At 38.2% G+C, this 21,861-nt stretch overlaps 1 protein-coding gene across 1 annotated transcript in view; it reads right to left on the minus strand.

Annotated features, from left to right (window-relative positions):
* mettl24 (methyltransferase like 24) overlaps positions 1 to 21,861 on the minus strand; it is a 330,987-nt gene that overhangs the window by 193,443 nt on the left and 115,683 nt on the right. The window contains exons 2-3 of the mRNA XM_039747924.1: positions 21,652 to 21,750; positions 10,819 to 10,958 (exon numbers count right to left, since the gene is read on the minus strand). Of these exons, the coding sequence (XP_039603858.1) occupies positions 10,819 to 10,958; positions 21,652 to 21,750 (239 nt within the window). The remainder of the gene's footprint in view (positions 1 to 10,818; positions 10,959 to 21,651; positions 21,751 to 21,861) is intronic.

The following is a 21,861-nucleotide window of genomic DNA, read 5'->3' on the forward strand; positions in this document are numbered from 1 at the left end:
TCCAGGCCATGCACCAGGGGAGTCGCCCTACCTGCAGCTGACCTTCTCCTGTTGGTATGGAAGTCTTTCGATCCCTGGCTCTGTTGGGCTCCGCCAGACCGAGACTTGGGTTCCCCCAGTGACCAAAGCGCTCACACTGGGGCTTCCACCTCCCAAGCCTCAGACTCCCACTACCATACGTGGCGAGCCATCCTCGATTGTGGTTACTCCTGCTCCTTTGCAAAACTCGGCAGGAGTGACCCAATCCGTTTGCCCCTGGGTGCTGACCAAACACCCTGCTAGAGCTCACTTCTCTCTGCTGCCTGTCCTCCTTACAGTGAGTCTGCTCTCACTCACTCATGTCCAGCTTCCCCTTCTTCCTCCTCTAACCTCTGTTCTTTCTTTCAAACTTTTTCTTTTTTCCTCCTTCCACACTCATGCTTCTCCTATTCATAATGGGGACGTGGCACAGGTGTGGTGATTAGCAGCTCCTGGCATCAATTACAGATACAGACGATTACTCACCTGTGCACTTAAGCAAGGAAACACTCACACCACGTCACGTCCGAAAACCGCTCCGGCCACACTACCATGCTCCCTTTCTTTAAGCCACAAATGCAATGATTATTTATTTTAAACTGGCCTATTGTTCTAAGCTGTGGACCCGCTATATCACAGTGCATTATTGGATTGAGATCTGGTGACTGCGGAGGCCATTCGAGTATAGTGAACTCATTGTTGTGTTCAAGAAACCAGTTTGAGATGATTTGAGATTTATGGCATGGCACGTAATCCTGCTGGAAGTAGCCATCAGTAGATGGGTACACTGTGGTCATAAAGGAATGGACCTGGTTCAGCAACAATACTCAGGTAGGCTGTGGCAATTACATACTGCTCAATTGGTACTAAGGGGCCCAAAGTGCACCAAGAAAATATCCTCTACACCATTACACCACCAGCTTCAGCATTTGATACAAGGAAGGATGGATCCATAATTTCATCTTGTTGACACCAATTTCTCACCCTAACATCAGAATATCACAGCAGAAATCGAGACTCATCAGACCATGTAACATTATTCTAATCTTGTATTGTCCAATTTTGGCGAGTCTGTGGAGCAGGTAAAGAACATTAGAATTTAATCTTCTAAAACAGGAAGACATTTTATTTGAACATTAAAATACACATTTTAGTATCTAATCTAGAATCCAAATCACAATGCTATACCAATGCTTTAAAGTAAAATCCCTTTTATTGTTTATACAACTGGTGCTGTAGTGTATGTGAATGTTTCAAGATGGCAAATGTTTACTGTAGTTTTTAAGTTTAACATCAAGTGTTACAAGAAAAACAAAGATGTGACAGAAATGCAGCTCATTTCATTAAAGTAAAGAATAGAGTGGCTAAGAGAGAACCATGCTTAACCATGCATTTCTCACATTGCGCTAACAGTACAGATGGACAAGTACTGTAATCTTAGTGAGATTGTGCATTGTGCCACCATCATTACTGCCACTATGCTGCATTTACATATTGATGTAAAAAAAAAAAGTAACATTGGGCAGTATAGTGGAGCGTCCAGGACAAGACAGTGCATGCACTGATGTCTCCTAAAGGAAGTGTTCGCCCTTGAAACGTAAGAGGCTGCTGAAGTACTAGTCTGAGTGCAAGACAGAATGTCATTGGGTCAGCCCTGTCTCTGGTAATGAATACACTTTTTGTGGAATGTTTTTTGGTCGCCCATGGAGGGATATCAGACCTGAAGCAGCAAAGCATAAGAACTTCCAAGTCTGGGCAGTTAAATGTAATAAGTACACAAGTTTAATATGTCACTTTGCTCTGTACAAAAAATATTGAATAAATGCACTCGCATGTACAGCTAACATAAGGCCAGATTAAGCACACAGGGTCTCATCATTTAGAATTGCTAGGCAAGCATTAGAAGACAAGAAAGGGACAACTACAAAAATGGGCATTGTACTATTTCTGTGTGACAGAGTCAGCATGACATTGGATTTTTTTTCCTTGTTTGGAATTGCATGATTTACCCAAGTGGGGGCCTGCACATGAAGAAATCGTATAAAACCTCGGAAAATTGCCCAGCACACCTTTGAAACCAACGGACGGATGGGAGATAACGTCATCCGATCCTGAAAATCCTTCCAGCGCAACGACGAAAACGGCAGACTCTACAAGAGGTGCTGTCATGGCTTCCCATCTGTTATGCTGTGTAAACCGTCATTAAAGTAAGTTATTTCACTCTTCTTCTTTCAGCTGCTCCCGTTCAGGGTCGCCACAGCGGATCATCTTCTTCCATATCTTTCTGTCCTCTGCATCTTGTTCTGTTACACTCATCATCTGCATGTCCTCTCTCACCACATCCATAAACCTTCTTAGGCCTTCCTCTCTTTCTCTTCCCAGGCAGCTGTATCCTCAGCATGGCACACATCACAGGACAGCTTTCTCAAAATCCTGTCTAAGGGCTACCTGACCGCTCACTGCTTCCTGAGGTGGGTTTCTTTGGGAAACCTTTAGAGAAATGTTAACAGCTAACAACAATCTACATAGTTCGTGACTAAATACGCTTAGCCAAAACGTTGTTTGGAGACTCACTTGAGCACATAAATGCATAGCTTTGCTAGCTTAGCCTGACGTAGCTAAAGTTAAGATTATAAAACGGGATTTTCTAATGGCCAAATATAACCAAACAATTGTTCAGCCTTACCTGCGAGATGTAATCCACCGGTATCTGGTTTGGAGCGTACAGCGGTTTATACAATCCCAAGCAGCACTTGCATGAGGCATCTTTATCCATTACTTCACTCCACATCAGTGCCACTCGCAATATGGTGGTGACGTTGACGTACGATGCTGCTGGTCATGCGGTGTCTAGTAATTCTATTTCTATGAGGTCAACTAGACGTAGACGCAGCTAGCAAGCTACGTGAATTAGAATAGGGGATACCGTAGTGTGTCACTCGCAATTGGCCGCTGTAGAGCCTAAGACCGTATAATAAAGGGGGGTGTTGGTCGTCGGGCCGAATCAGGATTGTAGTGTTTAGTCGGTGGCAATGCTGATGGAGAGAAGACACACGGGGAGAACTACCAAGAGCGCATATAGAGTGGAGGGTCATGACCAGAGTTTGTGCTGGTGAACTTTACGAGGAACTTTGTAAATATGATCATTTTTAAGTTTGCACTTTGGAAAGAACGTTTGTCTTGCAGTGGGTTATCGAAGAAACCTTTTTATTTCTCTTTACGTTTTCTTTCAGTCCTGCAGACTGCTGAAGTACACAATGTGTAAATAGTGTAAACAGTATCACCGTTTTTAGTGCGTCAAGTATTTATTGCTTTGAGCGTTGATTGGATTTTGCATGATACCCAATTTTTAAAGTATTCGGTAGTTCTGCTCTTGCACAGTAACTGTTTTTTTCATAAACAACATTATTTATGATATTTGAAAGAGTCTATATTGTCAATATCTCATGTACATCTGCTTTCATCTCAGTTATGAACTACTAGGAATCCCATTACTAAGCACATGCCAAGGGTTCAAGGACACAGGGCTTCACAGGAATGAAAAGAAAAGAGACAGAGGTGCATCTGTGTGTCCTCATTTGCCCGCCTCATCTTGGCCCATGACTATCAACCGTTTCGGGTCCTGGAGGCTCTGAGGAGCACCCAGGGAGTGTGGAGCTGACCTGGACCATCGCAGTGCCTAGCTGGTCTCCTGCATCTCTCCTCTGCACATGTCCAAACCAATGCGATCTTGCCAACTTGATCCAATACTCTAATGTACTCATTTCTAATCCCAAACATTTAAACTCATCCACCTTCGCCAACTCTACTCCCTGCATCCTCACCATTCCACTGACCTCCCTCTCATTTACACACATGTATTCTGTCTTGTTCCTACTGACCTTCATTCCTCTCCTCTCTAGCGCATATCTCCACCTCTCCAGGGTCAACCTGCTCCCTACTATCACTAAGAGAGGAATATTGCCTCTTTATAATATATCTACTTAGGTTCAGTTTATTTAAGACACCTCAATTGCAAAATGAACATATTTCCAGGGAGCTAGCGCCTCCTATAGGAAAACATTAAAGAGCAGGGGACACAGAGTAGAATTGCTCTATTCCTTATGCCTCACTCACACAACCTTCAATTCAGATGTGGTATGTTTTGTTGTTTAATTACTCGTATGTTATCTACATTATAACCAAGATTAGCACATATTATACTGGAAACAATAAAACTAGCCAATAATCAGTACAAATTGATCCTGCTAATATTTACATCATTTAGTCTGAATGTTGAGAATTAGACTTATTTTATAATTCATAAATGATACATTCCATAACAATGTATAATATTAAACATCTAAATAAAAAGCCCTATCAGATACATATCTAGAAGTTTTTACAGTCTTTTCTTTGCCATTTAACACTAGAATCCCTGAAGCCTACAGGCCACCTTAAATTCCTTTGCACTTTTCCATTAGCATCTTTTGCTTTGTAAATGTGTCGATCAGCACAAGCAGCAAGCAGCCTGCTGTCCCATCCCCCCACTGCCGCAGTCAACTTGGAAAAAAGTTCTCCTAGCTCAAGTCTTGTTTATCTCAGTGTGAAGTGCCTGGAGTTGTATAGGGTAAATATATTGTTATTTGGAACACATGCATTTCATGTGTATTCCGTGTCTACAATGACCCACGTAAATGTAGGATGACAGGAATGCAAGAAATGTTGAACACATACCTAAAACAAACGTTTTTCATGTTACAGTACTAAAGACAAGATTTTGACATTAAGTACATAGCATGTGAAGACTGAAGTCCAAATATCAAATAAACACTTTCACAAAAGGTACACATATAACAAAACAAGTGTACTTTTATTCAAAAATATAACCGAAGAAAAAGAAATCAAATCAGGGTACAACACTGATATGACTGCTTGGGTGTTGCAGCGTAAGAGCTGCTGACTTACAATCAAGAGGTCGCTGGTTCGAGTCCATCCACTAATCAGAATTACCGTTTTGAGCAGTGAGCTGCTCTTATTGTTACAATACAAACTTAAATTTGATTTGAGTCTATAACAACCAGTGGAAATGTATGGTACTTGTAAAGGTTAGTGTTTTTTTTTTCAGTTTAATTCTCTCAGTCACTTTCACGCTACCTCCAACTTGACACTGCTGTTTTCAAATAAAAACATGCTATAACAGAGGTGAACTCAGATGAGGATGAGGGTTCTAAATTGGAGAAAGAGGACAGAAGCCCTCCCTGCAAGAAATATCTACTCACGTATAACAACAATGCACCTGCACCAGGCATAAAGGAGAAAGATTGCACTTTTTGTATGCAGCAAGAGGTCGGGCATCGTCCTGCCAGTGGATGTTATTGCTCAATTTGCCATGCATGTCCTTCAACGAAACAGCAGGGCATGCCAAGCTCGCCAAGGTGTCATGCAAAGTTCTGTTTATGATTGTGTTTTGTGATATTCTTTATATGGAAAACATTTATATGTTACTTATATAAAAGCCACATCGAATGTTATTTACCTAGATTTATTTACTTATCTCCCAACAGCGTAAAGTCACAATTAGACTGCTGAGCTTCCAGTGTTTGATCGACACGGGCATGCTGACAAACTACATGTGCAATGCTACTTCAGTACGCAAATGACTTTAGCTGCAGGTGGAAGCTCCTGTCGCACTTTACGCAACTGTTGTTACAGTTTCATAAGGTTTATGACCTTAGTCTCGGAAAGACTTTCTCCCATGGGACAACTGGGATCTTTTCCTGAATCAGGAGTGGCATTGCACATGTAGTTTGTCGGCATGCCCATGTCGATCAAACACAGGAAGCTCTGCAGTCTACTTGAGACTTTACGCTGTAGGGAGATAAGTAAATAAATCAAGGTAAATAGGTTAATAACCTAAACCCAAAAAATGTTACTTTAGCCAAATATTTCAGCTACTTAGTGGGCAGGGGTACAGTATGGCCACATTGTGCCAAAGTTGATGATATCTTGAAAAGGACCCATCCGACCAAGCACCAGGTACCAGTTTTGTTAGGTTTATCAACTAATATGTTGGTATGTGATGCTAAAATAGAAGCTGCATTCTATGACTTAAAAAACAGGCCTTTACGTCAGCACCTGTGTTGGCAACTCCTAACTTTTCACTACCTTTTGTTTTACTGATGCTTCTGACCGATGTCTTGGTGCCGTGCTGAGCTGAGCTAAATTTTCAGTGGTGTTGAACACCCCACCATGTTCCTGTGCTAGAAACTTCTGGATCTGTAAACCAAGTATTCAGCAGTGAAAAGTAGGGATGGGAATCGAAAACTGTTTTTTGTTGAGAACCGGTTCCCACTGTTTCAATTCCTTGGAATTGTTTGCCATTTTTGCAAATGATTCCCCTATCGATTCCAGTCGCCTCGAATGACGTCACCACGTTGCGTAGCAACAGCAGCATTTACCCAGCAGGAAACATGGCGCCTAAGCGGCACAAACGCTCAAGTGTGGTTATACTTTACGAGAAAGGATGACATCAGGGCAACTTGCAATACTTGCAAAGTAGATATTTCATCAAAGGGAGGAAACACTACAAATATGCAAAAGCATTTCCTCACAAAACACGCGATAACCTTAAATGAATGTCGTGTTATTGATCCGCTCCGGACTAGTGAATCTCAACCCAACAGCAGCGGTAACGTTTGCACGTCCTCTCCCATTAATATGGCAGGTAACTAATCAACTAACATTGCATATTATGTTAGCGCGATTTGCCTTATTGTAAAACCTGCTATTACTGTGCATTGCATTTAGATGACCATGACGAGAGAGACTGGCAGTTCTCGCTGCAGTCTACCAGTAGCTTCTCCTTTCACAGAGTGTGTGCAGGTATCCTCCACCCCGTCTGAGAGGGTGGTCTCCACAGCTGGAGAGACCATAAGTCCAGAAAGATCACATATCCTTCCTGAAAAAGCAGATATGCTTATATTTCTGCAAAAAGAATTGTTAATTCTCCATAGTTGATGGTTGCAGAATTGCACAGTGCACAGTTCCATTGGACTTGAGTTGACTGTATTTGTTGCTGGCTGATGTAGTTTTATTTTTGAGTGCTCAGCTCATATATACTTTTAAAAAGGAGAGTGTAAATGTTAGTGGACATTCTTGTGTAATTACCACAGAATAATTTATGTTATACTTTGTTATTGCTACAGAAGAATATTTATTTTATTATTTTTTTACATTTACAAACTTTTTTCTGGAGACCCCGTGGCACCCCATCGAGGAGCCATAGGCTGTGGATCTCTTAAGATCTCACTGTTGGGTTTGTAAGGTCATGCTACTCCTAAATTTCTATCTTGTTCAAAGATAAGATATAAAGCAAAGTTCTAAGCTAATCGACCTGTGTGTTCTCCTTTTTTAAAAATAAGAATCGATAGGAGAATCGATAAAGAATCGAATTGTTAAACAGAATCGAAAATGGAATCGGAATCGTGAAAATCTTATCACTTCCCATCCCTAGTGAAAAGAGAGGTCTTGGCGATATAGTGGACAATTAACCAGCTGAGGAACTACTTCCTGGGTCATGATTTCACAGTAAAAGACTATGCACCCCTCCAGTGGATGGGGCTACATAAGGAGTCGAAACCATATGTCACCAGTTGGTTTTCAGACCTTCAACCTTATCATTTCAAAGTTCAAAGGTGGTTCTTTCCATGCCAACACCAATAATCTTTCGCGAGTCCATGACCTCACAGCTCAGGCTGCCCAAGCCGATGGATCTGGACTGAGGTAGGGGACTTGTTACACACATGTACATATGGAACAGCTTAAGGGCTCTGGTGATGGTAATTTCCTGCGGTTCCAGGGAATGGCACTGTGTGCTAATGCCTTTACTCTTCCTCCCTCTGCAGACAAGAACATTGACGTCTATACCACCACTTACTGTATGTCACTTCTAGCAAGAAGAGGCAGTCCAGGAGGGTGGGCACCAAAAGGACTGATAAACAGAAGATCTGCAATCTTAGTTCATTTCACAATTTAGGTGTATTCGCCAATGAAGTTAACTGATATAGAATGTTTGAAAATTTCACTTTTTTTATTTACATCATCCAAGATGTCAGTTATATTTTTGTTCATTAATTTTTTTTTAACAATCAGTCATATGTTAGTAGATGCTTTTTAGCAGCACTTCACAATGAAGTTAAAAATGGTGCACAAACAGGCTTGTTGTGGATCAACAGCAGATTCCACTTTAAGTGATGTGAAAATGGCATCTACTAATGTGTGTTAGTGGTGGAAGGTCTGTGACTGCTAACTGTTTTTCAATCTTCTTAAACATAACATTTTTGAACATGTACCCAATAAAGTAGTACCCAATAATTAGCAAATGAAAATGAACTATTAAAACAAATGACTAATGCTAGCATAATATCACAATCAATATTATCCTACAAAAGGAGAAAAGCAACTGAAATAAATTCCTCATCTAGCTAAGTATTAGTTAAAATTATATGCATAAAAATTTGTAAAGAGATTTATTGCATTATGTGAATACGAAAGGTGACAATTATCTCAAAAGATTTTAATTTCAGTCTCCGGATACACAGAAGCAAAAATGGATAATCAGATACAGATAAATTGTAAAACATAGTCAGTCTATTGCACATTATATCGCTAAGTAACAGCGTGGTGCAAAGAGTAATCCTGATCCATCCTTACTATTAGCGGGCAGCACGGTCCCTTTTGTGAGCCCAGAGGGCTTGATCTTTCTCTCACAGATCAACTGCAGTTCCATCTCTAAACCAGTCCATCCTCATTTAAAGCAGCAGTAGATGGGTTCTACTGTGTAGGCTGTTTGCATATGTGTGCTCTCCTAAGCGTTATGACTCCCTTGCATTGGGCATCTTAGTGACTGTCAGAAAAATAAAAGAGGAAAATATCCAGAATGGTCAAGCAACCACTTTAAAGGTAAGCTTGAAACAGTAAACTGGAAACTGAAATTTCAAAACTTTGTACAGTGCAATCTGTTTGAAATATCTCACTGAAAATTGAACTGTTTCAGCAAATTTTCTTGAAGAGTAAATGCACCACATTTTAACAAAAATAGTCTACTGGGGAGCAGAGTTGTTTTACTACGACAGGCATGGACAAACAGCCAGACAGACAGACATGCAGGCATGGCTACTGCAATAGGTGCATTGCTCATTATATGCAAATACACATTAAAACTGCTGGTCCAAATAAACAAAAACTTTATTGAATAAAGTAAATTGAATGTAAAGAATAATCCAACAAAGCAAAAACAATTTAAAAGTTTGCATATATACAAAGGTTTTAAATTATCAAATATAAAAAAACAACCAAAACATTAAATACTAATAAGCACAGAAAGATGACCTGCTAATAACAAAAATCAGTCCAAAGTATCAGCAGAGAAGCCAAGACACAAACAAAGAGTTAAAAGTCAAAGGAACAAAATAAAAAGGCCAAAAGGCTAGCAAAGCTTACTACAGGAGGGTAGTACAAAAGGACTCCAAACAGCTCAGCTAAGCTATCTAATGCCACTGCAAGGAACTCTGGTAATCAGGAGGTTTCATGTGGGCTCTTCAATCACATCTGAAAGCCCTAATTAACCAGCCATGGTGAAAGGGACTAGGTTAAAATTGCAAACAACACACTAAATGTAAACAGGGAACAAGCAAAGCATCAGCGTAAAAAATACAAAATTTACAAAAAAAAACAACAAAAAAAAAAAAACAGACACAATGTTAGTGGTATGTAAATAGGTCTTCCCATTCTTACAGGACTGACACCCTGTCCAGAGTTAATTCCTGCTTTGTGCATGGACAGACGTACAAAAAATGAAATGCTTAAAGGCCAGTCCCGTTCACAGAGTGGAGTGGAGTGTGGAGATGAAGCAAGACAAATGTTCACCTGACCAGAGAAAGACAGAGAACAGGCTTGAGAGAGAGAGGGAGAAGGAGAGATGAGAAGAAAGAGAGCACATTTTCTGTTTGTAAAGCGTCTAAGTAAATGACCCACCACACTGGACAGAAAGATAATTATACCCCAAGTTGTGTTTTTGAATATTTGACCTCCTTACCTTCTTAGTAGGTGGGATGTGACAAGAGTGTACCCTTGTTTTCACTATAATAAACATTCAGAATTATTATTCAGGATTACTTCATCACAAGCTAGATGAACTGGTGGAGTTAATTTGGCCCTAGTGTGCATGTGTGTGATTTCACCCTGAGACAGACTGGCACTCTGTCAAGGAATTGTTTCTGTCTTGCATTCAATGCTTGCTGGGATAGGTCCCAGCTTCCCTGCAACCATGCTCTTGATAAGCAAGTTAAGAAAATGGATGGATAGATTACTTCATCTTCATTTTGCTTGAATTTATACTTGATACCGCTGCCAGACCAATGATCTTGACAGAGCCAATAGTTCTTAAGATACACTTTAATTACACACTAACAAACAGCACTAACCTAACAATGTGACATGTCAAGCTAATTTATTTACAGCTGAGCTAATTTTAGGTTACCACTGCAAAATACAATAAATATGTAATCATTACATTGAGGATACTATTTCATATTCATTTCACATTACTTATCATGCTTATCATTAAATCAAGGAAGCTATTTCATGTTATTATTTTCTGTGTTTTATTTAAACCTATAGAGACAGTTACATACACAATGTTTTAAAACATCATTACTTCAAATTGTAAAGCAAAACATGTTAAGCCAAGTGTCTGAATAATTTTACAAGACACTTTATACTTAAACCCTGAAACACATATACCATTTCTGCACTTACAAAAGGGAGTAGACACGGCACTGTTTCTTCTTTATCTGATGAGCCAGGGTATATTTGTCATCTAAGCAGACAGACCAAGGTTTTCCGTTGACCCCAGATATGTTGGATATTTCTATTTCGTGCGTAGTTCCACAGTTGACCTATTTAAAGATAATACAACATAATATTATATAATTCAGATTATACATCTCCATTGAAATTGTGTCATTGTATTGATCTAAAACTGAATAGAACACATACAAATCACAGTGTGAGCAGATCTGTTTTTGGAGCTGCAAGGATTTCCTTGTTTGGTGCTATTAACATCAAAGTTCCTATAGATGGATCGCAGCTTTATTATGTTAGTGCATTTTTTTATTAATTTGTTTTTGTTTTGGTTTTTTTTGCACCATCAGGCACAAGGTTGGAAACAACTCTAGACGAAATGATATTAACAACAAGGCATACTTATATACACAAGCACAACCATTCACTCATACAGGGTTCATTCTGTTTGGAACTACAGTACTCAGAAAAATCCCACATAGGCAGAAAATACAATGTCCATACAGGCAGTGAATTGATAACTGACTTGAAACCTGGCTCATGGATTTGAAAGGCAACAGTGTTATTCCAATGTCTACATTCTTGTCACATTATTGCTCCATGTTTCTATATGCTGATCAGCCACAACATTAAAACTAACTGCCTAATCTGAATCACATTTATTGGCCAAATATGCCTGTATAAGTTACATAATAGACTTAAATGTAACAGTTAATCACACACTTGGAGATCAAAAAAAAGAAACAAGACAGACAATGTAAATATATATGTATATGCATACTAAGTGTAGAGTGCAACTCAGCGCAACAAATACTGAAATAATACTTAAAAACAAGCATGTAAACAGTATAGCAAGACTATGGGAGGCCTCGGGATTGGACTGCCCAGCCTAATTAAGGTGAATTACCCATCTGAGGGTGGCTGTTCTTATACTGTATATGCTTGTTTTGGCATATATTAATCTAATACGCCTGGCCGATGGATGAAGATCAAAAAGGTTGTGGCCTGAATACAATACAATTTATTTTTGTATAGCCCAAAATCACGCAAGTGTTGCAATGGGCTTTAACAAACCCTGCCTCTTGACAGACTAAAGCCTTGACTCTCTAAGAAAAGGAAAAACTCCCAAAAAAATCCAGAGTAGGGAAAAAAAAACTGAAGAAACTTTGGGAAAGGCAGTTTAAAGAGAGACCCCGTTCCAGGTAGGTTGGGCAAGCAGTAGGTGTCAAAGAGAGGGGGGTCAATACAATACAATACAATACAATACAATACACAGAAGAGAACACGAGTAATCCTAAATAGCGTATAACAGGAAATATTACAAGTACAGAGCAGAATTTAACAGTAGATGATATCACACAATATGATTTGAATTTGTGGGGTTGGTGATGATTTTCTCTGTCTGTTTCATGGAATATTACAGGTCTTGTAAATTGGGCAGACTGGCACAAATAATATTTTTGGCAGACCTGGCTGTGTTATGGCCCCTTTATGTCATGTATAGTCAGTGATCTGAACCCCATTATTATGGATAAAAGTCATAAATAAAAGTTCCTTTATTTACAACAACGTACCAAGAGACCTACTTAAGCAGGTTTCAGGCAGAACTGAGAAAATATTAAATGAGAATTTATAATTATTTGTCCATTCGGATTAATCAATATATAACTGTTTGTAAGGGACACTTATTTGTTGCATCAGTCTGTCTTGAAAAAAATATTCTCTTAAACTTGCTGAACTCCAGAGTATGACCTTAGTAAAGGAGAATCTACACTTTAGCTTAAAGAAAACTTTGCTAATGGAAAACATTCTCCTTCAATACCTATTTATTTTAACCTGCATTTTACAGTACAGGGTCACTGGCAGTAATGGGCATTTTGCATGAATCAGCCTGGTCCATCACAGTGTACATTCAACAGACACACATAAACCCTCACTAACTTACACTACCAACACTGTCACCATTTAAACTGGCAGTAAGTTATTGATTTTTGGGAAAAAAAAATGGGAAGATAGGAAGAACATGCAAGCTCCACACATAGAGGACCTAACAAATGAACAAAATTGGGGTCAAGTGCCTGTAAAAGACAGTATTCATTCATTATTCCAACAATCTGCCCATCCCCTTTCAACTGTCTGTCTATCATTACTTTTTACATCTCTACTAGAAAAGTAGCCAAAAGGGTTGCAAAGCCAGGCTCAAAAAAATGACAAAAACTACAAAAACTGCAGTGTTTTGTTTGATGATACTCTAAAGCAGCAGAGCCTGAAATCCAGCGGGTCAAATGGACTGTCCCACCTGTTAGCACATTATGTTAGTGTGAATGAAAATCCTCAACAGGTCAGCGAATTCTGCCTGGGGCTGAGACCTAGCAGAGCTTCCTTTAATTCCACATTTTTTCAAGGCTGACTTCTTACCCCTTTCTTTCAATGGCAGCCTTTATTACTTTTTTATCTAGTGATTTTAACCAGCGCTGCTAAGCCACCCATGACATCTTTTATTTTAAACAACAAAAGGCAACAGTGCACTAGGATTAAGATTTGATCTCGGCCAAATGTTTAATTCTAAAAATCATGAGCACCTGGTTTCTATCCACATGCCACAATAATACATATATCAGCTTTACATCAGCTTATAAACTTACTAATTTTCTGAACATTCTTCACCAAAGCTAATCATGATAGTCCTGTTTATTTATCTATTTATTTATTAATTTTTATTGTGGCAAAGACATGGAACAAGAAGTGCCAAAGTGGTACTGGGTAACAGGCTGCCTTACACAAAGCCACAAAGGAAACTGAGACAGAAACTTAGACATTCAGGAATGTCAAACATGCCAGTTTGAAATTAAAGGAGATACCAGGGGTGATATGTCCTGCATGTATTCTGGGTGGGAGAGGAAGATGTAGGGGCTCCAATACAAGAAACAAAGAGAGAGGGGAAATGAACTGAGAGATGGAATGATGCTAACAGGAGGCCAGTGCACTTCCTATCTAAATGTTCTAGGGCAGCACATGCACCTTAAGTTTTTACTGTAATAATTGAAAGTAGAACAGAAAGGCTACTGTCAGGAGCCAGCCCTTCACAGGCAACTAAAACCTCAGAAATGCTAGAGGCCACTAGAAGAAGTTCAGTCCTAATGTCCCTGGAGCAAAAATAGAACTCCTTCTAACTACAGGCATGATTCCATGTTTTGACTTTAAGTGACAGCTAAATGGAGATATTTGTTGGCTCATGGTCTAAAGTCAGGTGAGTGTGAAAGACCTGGGTCAACAAAGAATGAGAGAGAGAGAGAGAGAGAGAGAGAGAGAGAGGAGGGTCTTTTGTTAATGGAGCAGTGGGCAAATTGTATCAGAAAGCTAATTTTGAAAGGAAGTGATGAGAAAAGTCTTCATCCCATCACAAGTTTATTTTATAATAATAAAAAAGTATGTGACAATTAAAATTATGCATGCCAAATTGGCAGTATTATGAAAAGAGTAGATGTAAACTTTTTAAACTTATTTAAACTTATAAACATTTGAGAATTAATTGACAGTAGAAAAGACTGTGGGTTTCATGACTGTGTACAGCATAGCACCATAGTAGTTATCTTCTATAAGCTAAAAAGCAAAGCAATATGAAAAATGCACAAATATAGGCTCAAAGGTACATGTTATTTTAATAATTCCCAATTCCTTTTTTTTCCCTAAAAGTTAGGAAAAAAGTTAAAGATTGCATTCATTGATGCCAAGCCTGTAGAACAGAATTTTTCAGTCTCCTGGAACTGTGAAGAAGGAGCATTAGGTATTATGTCATATCAACCATTAACCTTCCTGACAGTTATGTTATATCATACAGTACAGTGATTCCTCGCTATATCGCGCTTCGACTTTCGCGGCTTCACTCCATCGCGGATTTTAAATGTAAGCATATCTAAATATATATCACAGATTTTTTGCTGGTTCGCGGATTTGTGTGGACAATGGGTCTTTTAATTTATGGTACATGCTTCCTCAGTTTGTTTGCCCAGTTGATTTCATACAAGGGACGCTATTGGCGGATGGCTTAGAAGCTACCCAATCAGAGCATGTATTACGTATTAAATAAAACTCCTCAATGATATACGATGTGCTTCCCGAGGGGTGCTTGATTGTTTGCTTTTCTCGGTCGCTCTCACTCTCTCTGACATTCTCTGCGCCTGACGGAGGGGGTTGAGCAGAGGGGCTGTTTGCACAGAGGCTGTTTGCCTAGAAGCTACAGACGCTACTCTAAAAAATGCTGAAAGACTACCTTCACACTGCTCCCTTCTTTGCGGCTGCTTTATCACGGTGCGCATACTTAAAAGCCCAAAAGCACGTATTGATTTTTTGATTGTTTGCTTTTCTTTCGCACTCTCTCTCTGACATTCTCTACTCCTGACACGCATTCCTTTGAAGAGAAGAGATGTTTGCATTCTTTTAATTGTGAGAAAGAACTGTCATCTCTGTCTTGTCATGGAGCACAGTTTAAACTTTTGACTAAAGGGTGTCATTTCATGTCTGGAGGGCTCTAATAATATTAACATTGTTGGAGAGTTTATAAGGGCTTAAAATATATAAAAATAACCATACAAACATATGGTTTCTACTTCGCGGATTTTCACCTATCGCAGGGGGTTCTGGAACGCAACCCCCACGATCGAGGAGGGATTACTGTATATAATTTTGCATATATACACTGGGCAAGTTTACAAAGGCATGTTTAATGATTTACATAAATATACATTATGTTGTTTGTGTAAGGGTTACACCTATTATGTAAATGAATTACACACTATGAAAAAACTGTTGCAGACTTACAATAGTAAGTTATACAATAACATCTTACATTTATATGTTCATGTGAATAGTCCAAGTTAGAAACATAGACTGGCATATCCTCTGCAAACAGGGAAATCTTTTGCTCTAATTTTCCACAGTGAACCCTCTTAACTTTCAGGAGCAGGTTACAGAGACCCATGAGAATCAATGGCAGTGACCAAAAAAGAATGAAAGACATCTTCTAGTCTTTGTATCACAAAGTAAAACAAAACGGAACATTCTGAAACTTGCTTAATCTAGTTCATCATAATGGGAACCTGGAGGATACCCACCATCACTATGAACTTTGGAAGAAAAAATAGACTTAGGGGTCACTTAGTCATTTAGGAAAAGGTGTTTTGATATGTTTTAAATATTAAATATTGTATTCATCTTACAGAAATAGCATAAAGGGTTAAAAAATGTCAGAAACCTGTTCAGGCATATCAGGAAATCAGATAAAGGTCAAGAGAATAATAGAGATGAAATTGTAATACACAAAACCTACTGAAAGATGACAAAGGGATCATATGTCATGTATCTGTATAACACTGGACAGTTGTTATATATACAGAAATTTCAAGGGTGGTGGATCAACCCAAAGGGTATAAAAAGAATAAGAATATAATAAAAGACTTTTATTTTATTTAAGTCATTTGGATATAAACCAACAAACCCACCAGAGTAAATGTATGCATTCATTGACACTGTTATGTAAATTCCTCATAGTGTGGGGACCACAACTGCACACAGTACTTCAGATGCATTCTACCTAGTGCATTAAATAACCTATACATAACATTATGAGTTATACAGTCAACAGTTTTAACAATATAACCTAACATTTTATTGGCCTTTGTAATTGTTATTTCACATTGCTTAAGCAATGAGAGTATGTTTCATCAACATAAATCCCTAAATCCATTCCAAAGATTACATTCTATAAAATGGTGTCTCCCACCTTGTATCTATACTAATAAAAGGCAAAGCCCTCACTCACTCACTCACTGACTCATCACTAATTCTCCAACTTCCCGTGTGGGTGGAAGGCTGAAATTTGGCAGGTTCATTCCTTACAGCTTCCTTACAAAAGTTGGGCAGGTTTTATATCGAAATTCTACGCGTAATGGTCATAACTGGAAGCAATTTTTCTTCATTTACTGTAATGGAGATGAGCTTCAACGCCGTGGGGGCGGAGTTTCGTGTGACATCATCACGCCTCCCACGTAATCACGCAGTACATAGAAAACCAGGAAGACCTCAAAAAAGCGCTGAAGAAAACATGCATTATATAATTGAGAAGGCAGCGAAACAATAAGAAGCGAGCGAGTGACATATACAACCATATTCATGAGTTCTGCTACTTCGGAAACAAAGCACGATGTAAACCTACACTTTAAATTAAGTTCATAGACAGGCTGCGCTGGCGTTTGTAATTTAGTGCCTGCCCATATAAGGCCGTCCGTCAGCGGCAATCCAATAGCAAACTGCCACGGGTAAATATTCACGGGTTAAGGACTGTGCTTATGGAGAGGAAGATGAGATGGTCAGGGTGGTGTTTGACACAAACTCAGCGAAACTGCGAGAGAAAGTTTTAAGTGCCAGGACTAAGGTAACATTAAATACAGCCATGGACATAGCACGAGATGGCACCAGCACAGCTGGGAACCTTCGATGCATGTACACCGAGTGGCTCGCGTGAACTGGCGCAGTGCACAGATAAAAGCAACAGTTCCAAAGGCGCTGAACAAAACCGAATTACACAATTGAAAAGGCAGCAAAAAATATGAAGCGTCTGATACATACAAGCATATTCATAAATCCAACTACTGCGGAAACAAAGCACACGTTGGAAAAAGTCAATGTCCCGCTAAAGGAAGACAGTGTAAAAAAAACCGTGCATGCAGTGTGTCAGGTCTCAGATAAAGAAGACGACGAGCTGTTTATTGATGCAGTAAGAAACGAATCGATGAATGAAACCTGTCATCTTTACAACGATTGACAAACACGGAATGTAACTTGAACACAACACATCCTACAAATACGAACCTGATTGAAAGAAATAATGATAATCAAATCCTTGATGACAGCAACACTCAGTAACACTCACAAAACAAATACTGTATATTGACAGTCATGTTACGTTATTTTTAAAATGTTCCCTTTTCTTTTCTAGCTTTTTAACACACTACTTCTCGCTGCGATACACTGGTATATATATATGTATATATATATCCCAATCTACATACTCGAATAATGGATACTTTATTCGCCATCAATGATTGTTTTGGTAAAGCCATACTCAGTGTATTCATTAGATGAGCGGTAAAAAGTAAGAGCGAGGGAGGATGACTTATTGAGGCATGCAGGCTGTAGTCTGCGTCAACTCTATCTGAATTGCGCGATCACATTTGAAAAATATATCTTTTCAAGTTCTATTTAGTCCATATGTGTCAAACTCAAGGGCCGGGCCACATCCGCCCGGCGTAATTATATCCGCCCGAGATCATTTTATATACTGTATTATTGTTATTAATGGCCGGGTATATGAAGCGCTGGTAACACAATAAACTACAGATCCCATAATGCAGCCTTCAGCTGCCTTGCCGAACACTTACCGCGTTAATCAAGTCTACCTTATGATGCTGCAAGTTATTGCGAAGCTAGCTCACACGATGCTGAAGAGAAAAGTTGATTCTGAAAATAGAGCCTTTAAAACCGATGGGAGGCTGAGTATATGTTTACTGAACCCGTGTGTCTCATTTGTGGAGCTAATGTGGCTGTAATTACAGAATTTAATCTAAGACGGCACTATGAGACAAAACATCAGGGTAACCTGAATGCAATGCAGAAGATACAGAAAGCAGCATAAATAAATAAGAATCTGACACTTCAGCGGACGTTTAACCGTGCACAATCACAAAGTGATTTCAAGTGAAGCTGCTTTTATGGGAGACACAAATGCACCAGTGCAACTTGTCCCACTTTTCCTGTTGCCAAGTAATGTTAAACCAAGTTGTCACTACGGTGTTCCCAAATACGCACTTTGCTGATAAACTGAGCGCACTGCACTGAGTTTGCACGGCGCTTTGGTGACTTTGAAGAACAAAAAGTCCATCTACATGCGGCTCGAACCTTGTGCATGTTTGGTAGCACATATCTGTGTGAGAAGCTCTTCTCAGTGATAAAGACTAACAAAACAGCACACAGGAGTCGCCTCACTGATGAGCACCTGCAATCCATCCTGAGAATCTCCACAACACAGAACCTCACACCAAACAGAAACGAACCTGTGGCCAAAAAAGATGCCAGGCGTCCAGCTCTAAAATGACATATGAGCAAAGACAACTGAATGATTTGATTTGTTATTGCTGAAAGGAACACATTTTATTTATATTTCCAGGTTTTGTTATGCAGCATGTTCATATTTGAATTTGTATAATTTTGACAGGATATATTTTTATGGAGAGCAAAATCTTTTGGGATATTTAAAATCTAAGTTTATTTTTATATAAAATTACATAAGAGTAAAGAAATTTGAATGTTTGTTCTTTTAACGTTTACTTTATTTCTAACTTGTATAATTTAGACAGGATATATTTTTATGGAGAGCAAAATATTATAAGTTGTTTAAGGTTTGAGTTGATTTATTCAGAATAATATTCCTGTCTGTTTTACCATTCCTACCAAAGATATTTCTGTCGACTAAATAAAAATTCCTTCTATTTAAAATTTAAATAGAACTTGAACAAATACGATAGTTCATAATATCCACGCAGACTTGCACGTAAGAGCGGAGTCATCCGTTTTAACAAGCAGCGTATTGCACTGATCTGAAATAGCTGTGTGTGTATATATGTAGATATGTATGTATATGTATATATATGTTTATATATGTGTGTGTGTATGTATATATATATATATATATATGTGTGTTTGGGGCAGCCACCCGTTTAATGTGTGTAGTTTGAGGCATAATATATATATATATATATATATATATATATATATATATATATATATATATGTATATATATATATATATATATATATACACATATATGACAACACCACTCATCACTCACAACAGTGACAAAACAATTACATTGACAATCATGTTACGTTATTTTCAAAATGTTTCCTTTTCTTTTTCATTGCTTCTTTAACACACTACTTCTCTGCTGCGAAGCGCGGGTATTTTGCTAGTTTACAATAAAATGTTCCTTTTGCCTATGTGTAGCACTTTCCACTTTTTCAGATTAAACTTCATTTTCCAAGTGTTCCTCCAGTGAAGACTGTCTAGGTCCCTTTGTGTTGTTTTTGAGTTGTCAATATGTGCTATCCTTCTAATTTTAGTATCACTTGCAAATTTCACAACTTTATTAGCTATACCGGTATCTATGTGATTAATATACACACACACACACACATATGTAAAATTACATTAAATATATTTAATACATAAAGGTTCTAAGGACAGACCCCTAAAGGACTTCACTGGTATTCTTTTTCTCCTGCCGATTCACTGACTTGAAATTCAGTTTTGTCAATTACCTCTGATGCCAATGGCGAATATTTGTAAACGTTGTACTACTAAAATCATTTATGGGCTAAAGGCTTCAGGAGAGAGGGCTCAAAACACAGGTCTCATCACTGTGGGTCACACTGTTTATGGAGTTCGCACATTTTAATCATGAATAAGTTTTTCTCAACATACTTTAGTGATTCTCTCTCTGATTTTTCATCCCAAATGTCTGCATGTTAGATTAATTGGAGACTAGGCAAGTGTCCCTTCAATGACGACTGGATGGGTACCCATCACCAAGAATTGGAAAAAAACAAAATGATAAATAGATGAAATCATGAAAAAAAGCATGCTGTTATGTGGTTTATAATTATACAAAATGTAAAATTAATCTTGATCTTGACATGGTTTTTATGGGAAGAAAAGCTTTCCCTCCACAATGACTGTACTTCTCTGTGTATAGTGCATTTTTTATTCTTTTTCACTGGCGCTGTACATTAAACAAAAAAAATACTGAATATACATCCAACAGATCAATGTCCCCTATTGGAGAATATTCAACAAAAATAACTTAATCCTAGCAATACAATGCTGTCTAAAATTCTTATCTAGAGTTATAAAAATTAAAAACACAAAAGTAAAATTCTGAAAAAAACCCACGCTGGGATCAAACTACAAGTCTTTCAGTTGATAATTGTTAAAATGTTTTATATTCTCAAGGGAAACTTCAAAATGCATTTAGGCTAATGCATCCTTTATGCCAGATGATTTTTTTCAGTGGTGACTGCAAATAATTAAAAGATATACAGCTTGCAAAAGTTATTATTTGAAATAATTTAGATATTGCTTGATGTCAGAGAAAGGCACCCTCTTCTTACATGAAAAACCATTTTGTCCACTGACAAAATGCTGCATTAAATGCAGGGAAGATTTTAACAAAGATTAAAAGATTAGGAAGAAATGCTGTAATCACGGTAGATGCCAAGCAAGCACAGCTTATGTTCTCTAACAATGAACTAAGCCTAAGTGAAACATTTCAGACAGAAAAACAACACAGGTTAAAGAAGACTAAGCCTGGACTGGTTTTACATTTTTATGCGCTGGTGCTTTGAAATGTGCAAATGGATATTTGCAGATATTACAATTAGACAAATTTAGTAAATGGAAAAAGAATTAAAGGGTTTTTCAAGTCTGTATTCAGCACTATTAAAAGCATGAGAGTACATAATGGAAAAAGTCAAAGAGTTTTCCATTTAAAACATAAAATAAACCAGGATGCACATTCAGAATTATAAATCAAGAGTCCCACCATCCTCACCAAGATGAAGATCATTTTTTAATCTGTATCATAATGGATCTACATGTTATACAATAAGATGTTCACTAAGATTTTTCATACAAGGCTCAGAGGTATTTAAAAAAAAAAAAAAAAGTTCACCCACCTGTGGATTGGTGATGTAGTTTAGAAACCGTGCTGCTTCATACTCCAAAGCATGATTTGAATTTGCCCATGGCTGCAAATTGATATGCCATCGTAGTAACTGTAGTTCAGAAAGAGAAGAAATGCGGGTAGATGACCTTTGTTGAAACATATTTATCAACAATGTCAAGTACACTAAACCAAAAAAAAATAAAGGAAATAAAAATCAAGA

This window comes from Polypterus senegalus, chromosome 3, assembly GCF_016835505.1.
Source record: "Polypterus senegalus isolate Bchr_013 chromosome 3, ASM1683550v1, whole genome shotgun sequence".
NCBI classification, from domain to species: Eukaryota; Metazoa; Chordata; class Cladistia; order Polypteriformes; family Polypteridae; genus Polypterus; species Polypterus senegalus.